The sequence below is a fragment of the Mizuhopecten yessoensis genome, unplaced genomic scaffold (genome assembly GCF_002113885.1).
Source record: "Mizuhopecten yessoensis strain PY_sf001 unplaced genomic scaffold, ASM211388v2 scaffold8057, whole genome shotgun sequence".
Lineage (NCBI taxonomy): Eukaryota > Metazoa > Mollusca > Bivalvia > Pectinida > Pectinidae > Mizuhopecten > Mizuhopecten yessoensis.
Window position 1 is genome coordinate 1,044,751 of NW_018407357.1, and position 18,242 is coordinate 1,062,992.

General features: G+C 36.9%; 1 protein-coding gene across 1 annotated transcript in view; it reads left to right on the forward strand.

Moving 5' to 3' along the window:
* Positions 1-15,624, forward strand: part of LOC110454766 (CUB and sushi domain-containing protein 1-like) — a 74,020-nt gene extending 58,396 nt beyond the window's left edge. The window contains exons 20-26 of the mRNA XM_021504460.1: positions 2,390-2,572; positions 4,012-4,206; positions 6,076-6,267; positions 6,854-7,042; positions 9,227-9,466; positions 10,296-10,529; positions 14,889-15,624. Of these exons, the coding sequence (XP_021360135.1) occupies positions 2,390-2,572; positions 4,012-4,206; positions 6,076-6,267; positions 6,854-7,042; positions 9,227-9,466; positions 10,296-10,529; positions 14,889-15,136 (1,481 nt within the window). The 3' untranslated portion in view covers positions 15,137-15,624. The remainder of the gene's footprint in view (positions 1-2,389; positions 2,573-4,011; positions 4,207-6,075; positions 6,268-6,853; positions 7,043-9,226; positions 9,467-10,295; positions 10,530-14,888) is intronic.
* The last annotated feature ends 2,618 nt before the right edge of the window (positions 15,625-18,242 follow it).

Here is an 18,242-nt window from a genome sequence, read left to right on the forward strand (position 1 = left end):
TATGTATTCTATATTAACCATACCTGTAACTGTATGTATTCTACTATAACCATACCTGTGTTTGTATGTATTCTACTTTAACCATACCTGTGCCTGTATGTATTCTACTTTAACCATACCTGTGCCTGTATGTATTCTACTTTGACCGTACCTGTATCTGTATGTATTCTACTTTAACCATACCTGTGTTTGTATGTATTCTACTTTAACCATACCTGTGCCTGTATGTATTCTACTTTAACCATTCCTGTGCCTGTATGTATTCTACTTTGACCGTACCTGTGTCTGTATGTATTCTACTTTAACCATACCTGTGTCCGTATATATTCTACATTAGCCATGTCTGTGTCCGTATGTACATGTATTCTACTTTAAGTCTTTAACCATACCTGTGTCCGTATGTATTCTACATGTGTCTGATTTAAGGGTGTTTATTTGGGGACCTAGATACTCGGCGGACAAGAGATTCTGGAGTATGGCCAAAAATGCAGAAATTATGGTTTACTTCAAAAATCTTCTAAAAAAATGCTATACATTGGAACCCGTTTATTATGATATCAGATATTATGATAACCAGCTTATCATAATATAAGATTTTATGATAACCCACTTATTATGATATTAGATATTATGATAACCTGATTATAATATCGGATATTATGATAACCTGATTATAATATCGGATATTATGATAACCATCTTATTATGATATCAGATATTATTATAACCGGCTTATTATGATATTAGATATTATGATAACCTGCTTATTATGATATTAGATTTTATGATAACCCACTTATTATAATATCAGATATCATGATGATCCGCTTATTATAATATCAGATATTATGATAACCTGCTTATTATGATATTAGATATTATGATAATCCGCTTATTATAATATCAGATATTATGATAATCCACTTATTATAATATCAGATATTATGATAATCCACTTATTATAATATCAGATATTATGATAACCTGCTTATTATTATATTATATATTTTGATAACCTGCTTATAATATCGGATATTATGATAACCCCCTTATTATAATATTAGATAGTATGATAAATCGCTTATTATATTATTTGTTCCATGTACAGATATTTTCTCTACATAAAAACTAAGTAAAAAAATATGTTAATTATGATATGGTCAAACATGGGAAGCGGTGTGTTTTTAATCATTTAAAAGAAAGTTTCCCAATCACATTGCATGTTGATTTCCCCGTGTCTTGGTGTCGAAATCTGGGCATTCTGTCCTTACAGCATGGTACAGGAAATCAACCAGATCATTATGATGACAAAATGCCATTTTCTTTGATTATTCCAACACACTGATATCAATAACAATTAATGATTTATTTCAATTATTACAATAGCAATTTGTATTAATATTTTCCCAGGTTTCCACATCTATCAAAGTCTGACAATCAAAGGGCATCTCACTTCTGGTTCAGACAATCTAAAAATGATCGAAAACAGCTGGATCGTTTATCATAATTAATATTCAGGTTACCTGGTATTTCAATATGAATTTCTCTCCAGCAAATAGAATATCATAATAAGCGGGTTCCACTATTGAAATGTTTTTTTTAGACACAAGTTTATCCAATGCATTTTTTAATTATTTTTTTTCTTCTTCTTTTTAGCAACTGCTAAGATTTAGTTGTCTATAAAAAATCTTAAAAAATTGTCCTGTTTTTTTTGTTTTTTTTTACATAAATGACCGATGATTATTTTATGCTAGCAGCATCATTACACAAAAAGTAAAGAGGCTGAACCTAGTTAGGGCTAAAGGATGGGGTCCAAAGGTGTACAACTGGTTCATTTGCTTTAATTAAATATCATCACTTTCCAAACAAATTTGTAGGTTTATATCAAATTGTGGTACATGCAGTAGCATCCTTATCCCACAGGTTTCATAAAAATGAGTAAAGGGTCTGACCTTCTTTGGGGGCTCAGGACAGATCAAAGGGATAATTCATATTACTTAAGTTGGTGAATTTGTTTCAATTTGTCATCAACATTTCAGAACAGCTGAATGAACAGAGAAAGCTATTTTTCAGAAATTTTAAGTCTGAAACTCACTGAAGAACAAAAGTCAAATTTGTACACACTATAAAGTTGACAACTTACCATGTAAGTCTGAAGTACGACCTGGCATATGATGATGGATATTTACAGGCCCTTTAAATTTCACAGTGTTTGTTCACTTTGGACTTGTTGATTACAGTGATCACAAACACTACAGCTAAGACGATTGCAGAAATATGTGTCTTTTATTTCTTCGGAATGATGTTGTTTGTCCCACACACATATGCCAGGTATTGATGTTTCTGTTTGCTCACTTACACATTGCTTTAAGAGTTTGGTGTTTTGTAGGTAAAACCTGTGACGCCCTGTACCACCCCAGTAATGGACAGCGCCTGACTGAAAACGCCTACACTTTTTATTATGAGGACGAAGTATCTTTTGTCTGCAATATTGGCTACAAATTAGTCGGAAATAAAAATGTTACATGTGAGGCAAGCGGGCAGTGGTCTGCCTCGCCCCCGACCTGTACAAGTAAGTAATATCATTTACTGTTTACCACTTTAATACTCCTGCATATCATTCCTACCTCATTCACAACACTTGTGCTAATACATACAGTGTACTGTCTAATTACACAGCATTTGTACAGATTATGCACTGTATTCAAATTCATTACATCTTCATTTTATGCAATGTAACCGGGTAACCAGGGTAGCGTCATTAGTTTGTAACACATATTGCCCCTGGTAACCAGGGTAGCGTCATTAGTTTGGTAACACATATTGCCCCTGGTAACCAGGGTAGCGTCATTAGTTTGGTAACACATGTTGTGCCCTTGATGATGGCGCAGTGTATTGAGTTCTCCAATACAACATATTTTTTATGGTAGAAAAGTGTGGGAGATGAATAATCAAACTTTTAATTGTGATGAAGACCAAGAAATCTCACCCTCCAATTGAAAATTCCCTTTCTACATAATAATCTTACCAAACTTCATAAGGTTTTAGTTCTGTATTAAATGAAGACATCATTATATTTACTGGTTATTCCACCAGAGGTCAAAGTCATTTAAGGTCAACTCCTCAAATCTGGCTATATATACCTTATATATGCCAGTTCATACTTTTTTCTAATCTTGGCTTCACCACAACTTTATGTGGTATTAGTGCTTAGTAAACAGATGTATACTTTCATTTTGAATTAACTCAATAAAGCTAGACCCATTTTTACTTCTTCATGTTACAGGTTGAGGTCATTCAAAATCAAATCCTTCAATCTCATTGGTTGATAGTTTTTACTCTATAACTTCACTATTATAAGCCTTTTCCTCACCCAGCTTCATGAGCTTAACTTTGACCTATACATTTTTGAGTCATTCTATCACAGGTGAATATCATTTACAACCGAATCCTTCTAGTCTGATTACATATGTGCGAGGATATATCTTGGTTGGTGGAATGCAGATTACAAAAAAGAACCATTTTCAGTGGGGGAACTATGGATTGCGCACCTTCCAATAATTTGCCTTGTTGATTTAAAATGTTTTTGAAAGAACTTCTACACTTTTTGGTGCAGGCAGGTGGTATGTCTGCCATCTGAAATTTACTTCTGTATGTAAACTTTTCATGTCTTTAAAATTAGAAGTAATAGCATTTATACTATTATAATTTATCTTTTAATATACGATACTAAAATGTTTTTTAAGGAGCATTTTAGAATTGAAAGATAGAAGGTGGGTTTTAAACATCTTCAGTGATATCCTATAGCAGTTCAAATACAGAAGATTCTAAAATTATACTAGAATATGCACATGTCATGGAGGTCGTTTGAAGGTTGGCCTGTGCAAATGCAGGCAATTTGGCAGGTACTGAGGAAAAAGTAGACTATATTACCTGTTTCATTTATGATGATGCTAGTGTTGGTGATTAAATGAGATGTTGAATTATTATCTATACATATTTGATTTACAGGAGAGTTCTGTACAGTGGCTGCACACACAACCCGAATGTTTAACAGCAGTATTGCACCAGGTGGCATGGCATACTTGACAGATGCAGTTGTGTTTCAGTGTCAATATGGCAATCAAGTTTTAGAGAGAAAAATGTACTGCGGCTATATGGGAAATGGCCAGTATGATTGGCAGGGGGATGACTACAGTTGTCCTGGTGAGTGTAACCACCTTATGTTTTCAGTAACTTCCAAAATTACCCCACCGTAACTTACGTAGTTATGCCCCCTGATTCAGTGGAGTGAGTGTAATCACAATTATCTGACCATAATAAGTAGACTTGTTCCGCTTGGTTTCATTAATGCAGTACTACATGCATTCCATGATGTTTTATTGCACTCATTGATCTACCAGGTATGTTTAATTATTTCTCCGTTAAAATTAATTACTCACAAATATTTCATATATTTCAACAATACATTCAACATGTGATGGGTGTTTTATGTATAACGCTACACGGTAACCTTGTTTTTTTTATAACTCTAAGATTGATATCAAGTTTTAAAGTCTAAAGTCAACAGCCATCTTGGATTTTACTTCATAGATTATTCTTAAATTTCATAGATAGGTTCCTCTTGGTCTTTAGTAGCGCATGCATCATTTTTGGACTGATTGGAAAAACGAGATGGCCACTAGGCAGCCTTCTTGGATTTTTAGAATTCAATTTGTTATCACTATTTCTTCAGTAAAAAACAATGAACAATGACCTTGCTTTGAAATGACATCCAACTCAATGGTATGGAAATTTTAATAAAACGTTTTTGCAAGATGCATTTACTGTATTGACAAGATCATAAATCCAACAGATCAGTGAAAAGAAGAAAAAACAAAGGTAAAAGATCAAACTTACATAGAACTTATGAAGTTCCTACAATGGTGGGCTGCCCAAGATCCATTTGTGATCTCTTGTATACATAATGTACAGTGATCCTTGAAAACATTTCATAGTTCACATATATGGACTTGACTCTTGAACATATAGTTTGCTTTTATGAATTTAATTCTTCAACAGATTTGATACTCATTTTGACTGATCCTTGAAAACATTTTATGCTCCAATGCATGGACTTGACTCTTGAACATATACTTTATACTTTTATAGACTTATGCTTAGACATATTTTATACTATGATACTATCTTTTATGTAGACTGATCCTTGAAAACTTTTTATATTTTTGTCACCCTGGAATAAAATGCTTTCCACTTCCTTCTGAATAAAATAAAGGGAAATTCTCACTAGCTGAGTCTGTTATGAGCGGCTAGTATTTTGTACCACAGTGACATACTCTCCCTTCAGGATAGACGAGTCTGTTAAGAGCGGCTAGTATTTTGTACCACAGTGACATACTCTCCCTTCAGGATAGATGAGTCTGTTAGGAGTGGCTAGTATTTTGTACCACAGTGACACACTCTCCCTTCAGGATAGATGAGTCTGTTAGGAGCGGCTAGTATTTTGTACCAGTGACATACCCTCCCTTCAGGATAGATGAGTCTGTTAGGAGCGGCTAGTATTTTGTACCACAGTCACATACTCTCCCTTCAGGAAAGAACTTGTCCAAAGTTTTCCAGGAGTCAAAGCAATTCTTTCGAAAGTGTCACTGAGTATTTTTGTATGTCCGATCCCTAAGCAGGCGCCATTAAATATAACAGAGTTCATTGACATTATTTGTTCAATGCCTCTGCTTGGAGTCCAACATTAAACCTCTCGTTTACTAGTCTTATGCTCTACCGAACAAGCTAAAGAGAAGTTCTCCCTATTGGAGTCGGTAGGAAGCAGCTAGTATTTTGTACCAGCGTGACATTTTATGCTCAAATGGGTAAAGATTCTTGGACATGTGTTTATATTTTCATAGACTTGATTCATGGACACATTTCCTTAGTGTATAAACTTGATTCTTAGACAGATTTTGTTGGTGCTTCTACTTGACTCTTTAACATATATTTAATACTTTCATAGACCTTATTCTTGGTCACATTTTATACCGATATAGACTGATTAAACCTTGACTTGTTTTCCTATGACAGAGATTAATTGTGGTGAACCAAAAGTTGTACCTGCAGGTGTTTACACCTCAAAAACTGGGAATTCTTGGAAAGACACATTTGTCTTTGGTTGTGATAATGGCTTCACGAGAAGTGGGAATTCCACCGACAACAGCATCACTGTGACATGTCAAGAGAACGGCAGGTGGGGATTTGGTAGCTTAACATGCACAGGTAAGTTTAATATAGCTTCAAGTCATGTATGACATCGTCTGACTGTCTATGATCACTAGCCCTCCACCACGAGCCCTCCACCACGAGGTCATGGCTTTGGGGCGTACATGGGGTACCCGCCGCAGGTTGGTGGTTTATCTCCAGGTACCCCGGCTTTCCTCCACCACAAAAAAATGGCACTAACATCACTGGTATATGTAGTATACATTTTCATGTGGTAATAAGTCTTGAGGTCAAATAAAATGGTATTCTACAAGGCTAACCATTCATTTTAAAAGTAACTGGTCACACAGGCTAGATAGGTTTTCTGAATTCTAATCTATTTGCAAATTCTACTAATCTAAAATAATTGAGCATGATAAGTAATACAAAATTTTTACTATTCATTTGAGCTGGAAGTTTTTAGAACTGCTAGTCCAGCTGTAGATTTTACTAGTCTTAGCCTAGTTGGCAACCCTTATGGTCTAGCCCAGATTCTGTTGAAATACCTTTATAGTGAATATAAAAAAACTTTATGGTGGTCTGTGTTTTTTTATTGAATGAATGTGCTGACACTAATCTGTTTATTATTATTTCTGTTCCGTAGGAGCTTTATGTACTGACCCAGGAACAGCATACGATGCTGTGCAGGTTGCCACTAGTTATGAAGTTGGACAGACAGTAACATGGACTTGTGAAAGAAATGGCTATACTCCAGACCCACCAACAGTCCTCCTTTGTCAGATAGTAGGATCTATTGTCAACTGGAACTCCACAGTACGACCAACTTGTAAAGGTACTTCTTTATCTACTTACAATACTGCACACTTTACATATAATTCTACACAACACAACTTGTAAAGGTACTTCTTTATCTACTTACAATACTGCACACTTTACACATAATTCTACACAACACAACTTGTAAAGGCATTTCTTTATCTACTTAGAATACTGCACACTTTACACTTAATTCTACACAACACAACTTGCAAAGGCACTTCTTTATCTACTGACAATACTGCACACTTTACACATAATTCTACACAACACAACTTGTAAAGGTACTTCTGTATCTACTTACAATACTGCACAATTTACATATAATTCTACACAACACAACTAGTAAAGGTACTTCTTTATCTATTTACAATACTGCACACTTTACATATAATTCTCCACCACACAACTTGTAAAGGTACTTCTTTATCTACTTTCAATACTGCACACTTTACATATAATTCTGCACGAAACAACTTGTAAAGGTTCTTCTTTATCTACTGACAGTACTGCACACTGTACATATAATTCTACACAACACAACTTGCAAAGGCACTTCTTCATCTACTGACAATACTGCACACTTTACACGTAATTCTACACAACACAACTTGTAAAGGCACTTCTTTATCTACTGATAATACTGCACACTTTACACATAATTCTTCACAACACAACTTGTAAAGGTCCTTCTTTATCTACTTACAATACTTCACACTTTTCACATAATTCCACTCAAAACAACTTGTAAAGGTACTTCTGTATCTACTTACAATACTGCACACTTTACATATAATTCTACACGAAACAACTTGTAAAGGTTCTTCTTTATCTACTTACAATACTTCACACTTTACACATAATTCCACACAACACAACTTGTAAAGGTACTTCTTTATCTACTTACAATACTGCACACTTTACACATAATTCTACACAAAACAATTTCCTAACACTAAACATGGCACTTAACATATAAAACACACATTGATATGTACAAACTTGAAATAACACACTATAAAACACAAGACTACATATTACTTTTTACCTTAGTCTACACACACATGTAATGCATATCAACTCAAACAACACAAACATTACAATTGAACATCTGTCAATACTTCGAAAATTCTTACTGCCTCACAGTTTAGTGCAGACTGAAAATGTTAACTGATTATTGAGACCACTAGCTTATATCGCTTAGTTATGTAAATGCTAAAGGGCACATAGACGTGTGTCAAAAGTCTGAAGATCATATCGGTAGATCAGTGAAATAAGCAATCATTTTACGGGTTTTGATTAAGTGCACCAATCCTCTTTCCCAGAAAAAAGATGGGGTAGTACTTATAGGGACAGGTGCACTTATTAGGACGAATACAGTATTTATTTTTGTTTGATCTGACTGGAAGGTTTACCATAACTCCCATAAAACAATTTGCACAACATAAAAACTCTCATAATAAAACACCTCACACCACACACAACACTACCCACAACAACACTAAACTTCACACAACACTTAACAAACACAACACTACACAACACACAACATGAACAAAACACTACACTACACATAACACTTAACAAACACACAACACAACACTTAACACACACAACACTACACAACACTACACATAACACAACACTACACATAACACAACCACATAACACAACACTTAACACACACTACACAACACTACACACACACAACTTAACACACACAACACATCACTATGCATAACACTTAACATATACCTCTACACTACACACAACACTACACTATACACAACACTTAACATACACCTCTTCACTACACGACAGTACACACAACACTATACACAACACTTAACATACACCTCTACACTACACACAACACTACACTATGCACAACACTTAACATACACCTCTACACTACACACAATACTACACACAACACTACACACAACACTACACACAGCATTTAACATACACCTCTACACTACACACAACACTACACTATGCACAACACTACACTATGCACAACACTTAACATACACCTGTACACTACACACAACACTACACGTAACTGAAAATTACACACTAATATGAACTACACTACATACATTCTACACTACACTTCTCAAATTCAGTACTCACAACTCATAACCTTTTTAACTGTTTTGAGATATCAGTACCTAACATTAAACTTTTTATCTTTCAGATACACAAAATCCTACATTTTCCTCATGTCCAACAGAGACAATCTATGTACATAGATCAAATCCAGTTGTTTATAATGCTCCAACTGCACAGGACAACACGAATCGTTTGAAGAGTATTAAAGTGCAGCCAGAAAATATGGAGTCTGGAAGCATCATCAATGAAAATACTACTATCACATATACAGCTGAAGACTATACTGGCAATACAGGAACCTGTGAAATCGACGTTGTTGTCATAGGTTAGTCAGCCTTGAACCTGACCATTACCACTTGTTTAAAATACCAATGTTATGGGAGATGCAGTTATTTCAACTTCTTGTTAGCTATAACGCCATGACACTGCACTTGTAGTACCCGGTAAATGTCTGTCACTTTATGTTTAAAAGACATCATCTTAAGAACTGCTCAAAGGATTAAGACCAAATATAGTTGGTATTATGTTTGCGCGCGTGTGTGTATGTGTGTGGTGGGGGGTGGGGGGAATGGATGATAATGCGTGACTTTATTGTGCAAACTGAAACAATTGACCAAATGGATTGGCCTTCTGCATCTCTTGACTTGAATCCCATAGAACACATCTAGGACATTCTTCAAAGACAAGTTCAGAGGAGAAATATCCTTCCTTTAACCATTCGAGAACTTAAAATTGCACTTCTCAAGGAATGGGATAATGTTCCACAATTGATCATTTGTAGAATTATCTGCAGCTTTGGTAGATGACTTAACATGATATGAAATAAGTGTTTTTTTAATGAAATTGAGTCTTTGAAGCACATGTGTTTTCACTTTGAAATTCGGGTAGGACATGTTGCTATGGTTATTTCATTGCATATTGAATATGCTGAAGAATTTCTTTTGAAACAATTCAAAGATATATTGATATTAACGAAATAACGAAACAATTTTCAGACAGCTCCAATCATTTTTTTTGATGAAATATGGTAATGTGACCCTGAACTTATTTTGCTGAATACATATATACTGTAGTTGTCCTGTTCACAGTATGATGAATGCGGTTTATATATGTCATGGAATTTTAAGAGAAGATATGGTTTTACTATTTTTCAGAGGATGTTCCATCTCTTTCTTGTCCAAATAATACCATCTACTACATTAATACTACCAATGGATACGCCATCAACCCGCTGGATTTGGTTTCATCTCAACCGTGGACAAGTCTTACAGCAGATCCACCTTCTCTGAGTATTAATTTCAACTCACTTAACGTCCTGCAGAAAGTGAGAGTGACAGCGTCCTATGAGACGTTAACTTCTTCCTGCTCTTTCCTCATTGCTACTGAAGGTATGTTAAAGATAAAATTCATCTGTGTTGTCGTTGGCAAGGAATATGAAAATATGATCATTTTACTAAGATAATAAATGAGTGATTAATACAAACTTAGTATACCTGCTTCATATGTATGTGTTTCATACTAATATAGCAGAGCTAGACTGGGTTGATCGCCGGCGAACTGTAGCTAGTTCAATTGGCAGAGTGTCTGTCTAGAGTTCAGAGGGTACAAGGTCCGAATCTCTGCCTGCATGGCCTTGCATTTTTCCTCTCCTGTTACAGTGGTGCCTGTGACCAAAAAATATGTTTCAAGTACTAGGTAAATGCCTGACAAGGGGATACTCACATCTGGGTTTTAAATAGTGTTGTCTTCAGGGGCAAAGACTAAGAAAAAGGAGGGAGGATCATACCTGTCAACCTCTCAGCATACAAATCAGGGTGATGACCCTCTTTGGGGTTTTCAAATCAGGATTTATAACACGTAGCGTCATTTTCGCCCTCTTTTGATATACTATACCCATTATGTATATGGAAACCAATAGGAATTAAACAACAATTTTACAACTTTAAATGTGACTTTTATTATAAACCATGGTTGCTGATTTTGCTGCCTTCAAAAGCTTGTCTGAAGGCTCATATTCATAACAGGCAGTGTCCTGGTTTAGTTTACATGAAAGCAGGGCACATATGCTTGAAATATTTTTCTTATCATGGAGAAAGCCCTATCACTGTCAGCATTAGAGTTGGGGAGGACAAGTAATGTTTTTGCAAGTTTACTCAAATGTCCAAATCTTCGGTCATCTTGAAATATATCTTTTTGCTTCCCCATGTTACACCAAAATTCATCAAAGTCTGTTTCTGGGTTTTCAAACTTATCTGTAAGTTGTTCCAGTGGTAATAGCTGAGAATCACATTTTCCCATGCACGTTGATATGTACATAAATACCTCTTCCTCTTTGTGTTTGGACTTTCACATGAAGCTGCAGGGCCAGAAAAGGCCCTCCTTCTTCCACTTGACATGATGTACAACTGATTTGTGGAAAGGGGTATCAAATAAAAACTCAACAAAGTAATCTGTTGAACTGTGTTTATTGTTAACAAGAGTCAAAAATGTGTCTATCATTAACTGCAGTTATCGCACTACAACACGTTTTCATAATATAAAATAGAACTAAAGTTAAGTATAGTACCTACGTACTTGCATTGTTACAAGTCCAATCAATAATCCGTCTTAGTCACGCGTCAAGGCCATTGTTTATCAGCTCTACTCAGACATCGACACTTATAATCACTTGTTCACACCTTTCAAAGCTAATTTGACAGCCTACAAACGCAAAAGTGTCAACAAACTATACATTCGGATGTCTCATTTCAATACAAGGATGAAGTCCGAGGATCGCACATGAATAACTGAAAACGAGGCTAGAGTTTTTACTGTCATTTATTGCTCACCTGCCAGAAGGGCAAGTGAGCTTATGCCATGGCATAGCGTCCTTCGTCCGTCCGTCCGTCCGTCCGTCCGTCAACTTTTCCTTTAAAACGCTACTTGGCCTGAACGGCCCAGTAGATTTGGATTAAATTTGGTCTGGAGCATCCTTAGGCCAAGGGGACTCAATTTTGTATAAATGATGGATCTGGCCCCCCTGGGGGCTGAGGGGCGGGGCCCAATGGGGAAAATATAGCAAATTCTTTTAAATCCATCTTCTTCTGTAGGAATGAAAGGATTTGTTCCATATTTGGTCTGAAGCATCCTTAGGGGAAGGGGAACCAATTTTGTATAAACCGTGGGTCTGGCCCCCCTGAGGGCTGAGGGGCGGGGCCCAAGTGGGAAGATGTAGCAAATTCTTTAAAATCCTTCTTCTTCTGTAGGAATGAAAGGATTTGTTCCATAGTTGGTCTGAAGCATTATTGGGTGAAGGGGAACCAATTTTGTATAAACCGTGGGTCTGGCTCCCCTGGGAGCTGAGAAGCAAGGCCAAATAGGGGAAACATAGCAAATTCTTTAAAATCCTTCTTCTTCTGTAGGAATGAAAGGATTTGGTCCATATTTGGTCTAAAGCATTCTTGGTTGAAGGGGAACCAATTTTGTATAAACCATGGGTCTGGCTCCCCTGGGGGCTGAGGGGCGGGGCCAAATAGGGGAAATATAGAAAATTCTTTAAAATCCTTCTTCTTCTGTAGGAATGAAAGGATTTGTTCCATATTTGGTCTGAAGATCCTTGGGTGAAGGGGAACCAATTTTGTATAAACCGTAGGTCTGCCCCCCCTGGGGGCTGAGGGGCATGGCCAAACAGGGGAAATATAACAAATTCTTTAAAATCTTTCTTCTTCTGTAGGAATGAAAGGATTTGTTCCATATTTGGTCTGAAGCATCCTTAGGGGAAGGGGAACCAATTTTGTATAAATCGTGGGTGTGGTACCCCAGGGGCCTGAGGGGTGGGGCCTGATAGTGGAAACATAGCAAATTCTTTAAAATCCTTCTTCTTGTGTAGGAATGAAAGGATTTGTTCCATATTTGGTCTGAAGCATACTTGGGAGAAGGGGAACCAATTTTGTATAAACCGTAGGTCTGTTGGAATGAAAGGATTTGTTCCATATTTGGTCTGAAGGTCCTTGGGTGAAGGGGAACCAATTTTGTATAAACCGTAGGTCTGTTGGAATGAAAGGATTTGTTCCATATTTAGTCTGGAGCATCCTTAGGCAAAAGGGACTCAATTTTGTATGAACGGTGTGTCTGACCCCTCTGGTGGCAGAGAGGCGGGGCCCAATAGGGGAAATATAGGTAAAACCTTTAAAATCCTTCTTTTACCATAGAGATTAAGGGATTTTATCCTAATTTAGTCTAGAGCATCAATGGGTCTAGGGGACTCAATTTTGTATAAGCATGCAGTGGGTGTGGTCTTCCAAGGGGCAGAAGGGCGGGGCCCAATAGGAGAAATAGAGGTAAAACCTTTAAAATCCTTCTTCGACCATCGGGATTATGGGATTTTATCCTTATTTAGTCTGGAGCATCCTTGGGTCAAGGGGACTCAATTTTGTATAAATGGTGGGTATGACCCCCCTAAGTTGCATATAGGGGTGGGGCTCTGTTTGAAGTTTGTTCTCGCTATATCTCAAGTACTGGATGGATCTTTCTGAAATTTCATATGTACTTACAGCACCTACTTCATACTAATTATTTTAAACATATTCAGGTGAGCGATACGGGCCTCTTGTTGATGTTTGAGAATCAGGGTCTTTTCAGGTCATAGATTAAAAAACGGGTGAAATGATGACCCGTTTGGGTCATAATTTTTCCCGGGTGGAGGGTCTTGTTTCCGGGTGTGACCCGGACAACCCGGCGAGTTGACAGGTATGGAGGATGTAGTGGAACTGGTCTGGCTTGATTGCCGGCGACCAGCTCAATTAGTGAAGTGTTCGTCTACAGTTTGAATGGGTCTTTATTGCTCTGACTTGTAGTTCTCTTGTATATTATATTTAAATACAAGATTTTTTAGAAGGGTGTACTATTGTATAGATGACTATTTACTATAAATAAAAAATAATTGCCTCATAGCAATTAATTAGCAACTTAATTCCTTGAGACTTAATCAGTGGAAGGATTTTGACCAAATTTTCTAGAGCATCTTTGGTTAAAGGCAACTGAATTTTGAATAAACAGAGGATGAGGCAGAGGTAAAGGGGTCCAATGAGGGAAATACATGTAAATCTATAAATCCTTGTCCTTCAGTATGAATGGATGGATTTAATTCTGATTCAGGTCAATGGCTTCCACACTAAAATGGAGTGATATATATAACCAGATTCTAATGAAAAATGGTCAATATTTTTATTACCACAAGACAAAGGCTATATTCCAAGTTGAGCAAAATCTATGCATAATTAAAAAGCACACTGTGCTCAAATTGGTCGACAATTTCCACAGAATAATTTATTTAAATATGACTGGATTCTGATGTTTAGCTTGGCTAGCTGTGGGCTCAAATTTTGTCAATATTTATATAAGGCAAAGAAAAAAGGTAAGTTTGAAGTTGAGGTAAATCTGCACACAATTAATTTGCATCATGCTTTCTAATTGGTCAGGAGCAGAATACTGGATTTTAATTCATACTGTACATGTGAAATTTGCAAGTAATTAATAATCTTTCAGAAATCTCTTTGGTTAAATGATTGGAGATGAATCAGTAATGGACCTGGGGGCTGGGGCATTACTTATTTCTATTTGATGGTTTAAAATGTGGGCAAATGGAAGTATTTCATGTACAGATAAATTTTGAAGTATCTGAGTTTAGCCTTGGATGGTATATTGTTGTACTATTGTTCATATATGTAAAAAACTATTCTATTGAGAATTCTGTTTTGTCTTTGCAGCATCCACATGCTTCACTGCAAGTGTTCCTGCTATTGCCTTCTCCGGCAAATCATGTATAGGAACTGTTCAGTGTACAATTGATTGCAAATCAGTTCAGGGAGTTCAGTACTTCCATTCTGATACTGGACTAAAAGAAAAGCAATATAATTGCACGGGGGCAAACAACTGGAGTCCAGCTATAAGCGATACCACCTGTGTCAGTAAGTATCAGAAAGAGCCATCCATTCCTAAACATAATTGTCAGTAATCATCCCTGTAAGCTGTCCTTCTCTCAGTGTACTGGTCAGTAATCATCTCTGTAAGCTGTCCTTCTCTCAGTGTACTGGTCAGTAATCATCTCTGTAAGCTGTCCTTCTCTCAGTGTACTGGTCAGTAATCATCTCTGTAAGCTGTCCTTCTCTCAGTGTACTGGTCAGTAATCATCTCTGTAAGCTGTCCTTCTCTCAGTGTACTGGTCAGTAATCATCTCTGTAAGCTGTCCTTCTCTCAGTGTACTGGTCAGTAATCATCTCTGTAAGCTGTCCTTCTCTCAGTGTACTGGTCAGTAATCATCTCTGTAAGCTGTCCTTCTCTCAGTGTACTGGTCAGTAATCATCTCTGTAAGCTGTCCTTCTCTCAGTGTACTGGTCAGTAATCATCTCTGTAAGCTGTCCTTCTCTCAGTGTACTGGTCAGTAATCATCTCTGTAAGCTCTTATCTCAGTGAACTGGTCAGTAATTATCCCTGTAAACTCTCCTTCTCTCAGTGTATACGTACTGGTCAGTAATTATCACTGTAAGCTATCTTCCTCTCAGTGTACTGGTCAGTAATTATCACTGTAAGCTCTCCTCCTCTCAGTGTGCTGGTCAGTAATTATCATTGCGAGCCCTCTTTCTCTCATTGTACTGGGCAGTAATTATCACTGTAAGCTCTCCTACTCTCAGTGTACTGGTCAGTAAGTATCATTGCGAGCTTTCTTTCTCTAATTGTACTGGTCAGTAATTATAACTGTAAACTCTCCTTTTCTCAGCGTACTGGTCAGTAATTATCATTGCGAGCCCTCTTTCTCTCATTGTACTGGTCAGTAATTATCACTGTAAGCTCTCCTCCTCTCAGTGTGCTGGTCAGTAATTATCATTGCGAGCTCACTTTCTCTCATTGTACTGGTCAGTAACTATCACTGTAAATTCTCCTTTTCTCAGTGTACTGTTCAGTAATCATCTCTGTAAGCTGTCCTTCTCTCAGTGTACTGTTCAGTAATCATCTCTGTAAGCTCTTATCTCAGTGAAATGGTCAGTAATTATCCCTGTAAACTCTCGTTCTCTCAGTGTATACGTACTGGTCAGTAATTATCTCTGTAAGCTCTCCTCCTCTCAGTGTGCTGGTCAGTAATTATCATTGCGAGCCCTCTTTCTCTCATTGTACTGGGCAGTAATTATCACTGTAAGCTCTCCTCCTCTCAGTGTACTGGTGAGTAATTATCATTGCGAGCTTTCTTTCTCTAATTGTACTGGTCAGTAATTATCTCTGTAAACTCTCCTTCTCTCAGTGTATACGTCCTGGTCAGTAATTATCACTGTAAGCTCTCCTCCTCTCAGTGTGCTGGTCAGTAATTATCATTGCGAGCTCACTTTCTCTCATTGTACTGGTCAGTAATTATCATTGCGAGCCCTCTTTCTCTCATTGTACTGGGCAGTAATTATCACTGTAAGCTCTCCTCCTCTCAGTGTGCTGGTCAGTAATTATCATTGCGAGCCCTCTTTCTCTCATTGTACTGGGCAGTAATTATCACTGTAAGCTCTCCTCCTCTCAGTGTACTGGTGAGTAATTATCATTGCGAGCTTTCTTTCTCTAATTGTACTGGTCAGTAATTATCTCTGTAAACTCTCCTTCTCTCAGTGTATACTTACTGGTCAGTAATTATCACTGTAAACGCTCCTTCTCTCACACTGAGAATCACGTAAGAACGAAAAAATCAATTCTACGCCTTAATCTACCTTATTATACCAGTAAACTTCAATTAGCATTGAATTTTACAAAACACAATCTAAATCATAAATTCATGACCCAACTTAATGATGTACCAGCTAAATAATCTATGCATGGCTAACTTAATGATGTACAATCTAAATCATATTTGCATGGCCTTATCACTGTAAACTCTCCTTCTCTCAGTGTATACGTCCTGGTCAGTAATTATCACTGTAAGCTCTCCTCCTCTCAGGGTACTGGTCAGTAAGTATCATTGCGGGCTCTCTTTCTCTCATTGTACTGGTCAGTAATCATCCCTGTAAGCTGTCCTTCTCTCAGTGTACTGTTCAGTAATCATCTCTGTAAGCTGTCCTTCTCTCAGTGTACTGATCAGTAATCATCTCTGTAAGCTCTTATCTCAGCGAACTGGTCAGTAATTATCCCTGTAAACTCTCGTTCTCTCAGTGTATACGTACTGGTCAGTAATTATCTCTGTAAGCTCTCCTCCTCTCAGTGTGCTGGTCAGTAATTATCATTGCGAGCTTTCTTTCTCTAATTGTACTTGTCAGTAATTATCACTGTAAACGCTCCTTCTCTCACACTGAGAATCACGTAAGAACGAAAAAATCAATTCTACGCCTTAATCTACCTTATTATACCAGTAAACTTCAATTAGCATTGAATTTTACAAAACACAATCTAAATCATAAATTCATGACCCAACTTAATGATGTACCAGCTAAATAATCTATGCATGGCTAACTTAATGATGTACAATCTAAATCATATTTGCATGGCCTTATCACTGTAAACTCTCCTTCTCTCACCCTGAGAATCACTTAAGAACGAAAAAATCAATTCTACGACTTAATCTACCTTATTATACCAGTAAACTTCAATTAGCATTGAATTTTACAAAACACAATCTAAATCATAAATTCATGACCCAACTTAATGATGTACCAGCTAAATAATCTATGCATGGCTAACTTAATGATGTACAATCTAAATCATATTTGCATGGCCTTATCACTGTAAACTCTCCTTCTCTCAGTGTATACTTACTGGTCAGTAATTATCACTGTAAGCTCTCCTACTCTCAGTGTACTGGTCAGTAAGTATCATTGCGAGCTCTCTTTCTCTCATTGTACTGGTCAGTAATTATAACTGTAAACTCTCCTTTTCTCAGCGTACTGGTCAGTAATTATCATTGCGAGCTCACTTTCTCTCATTGTACTGGTCAGTAATTATCTCTGTAAGCTCTCCTCCTCTCAGTGTACTGGTCAGTAATTATCATTGCGAGCTTTCTTTCTCTAATTGTACTGGTCAGTAATTATCACTGTAAACTCTCCTTCTCTCACACTGAGAATCACTTAAGAACGAAAAAATCAATTCTACGACTT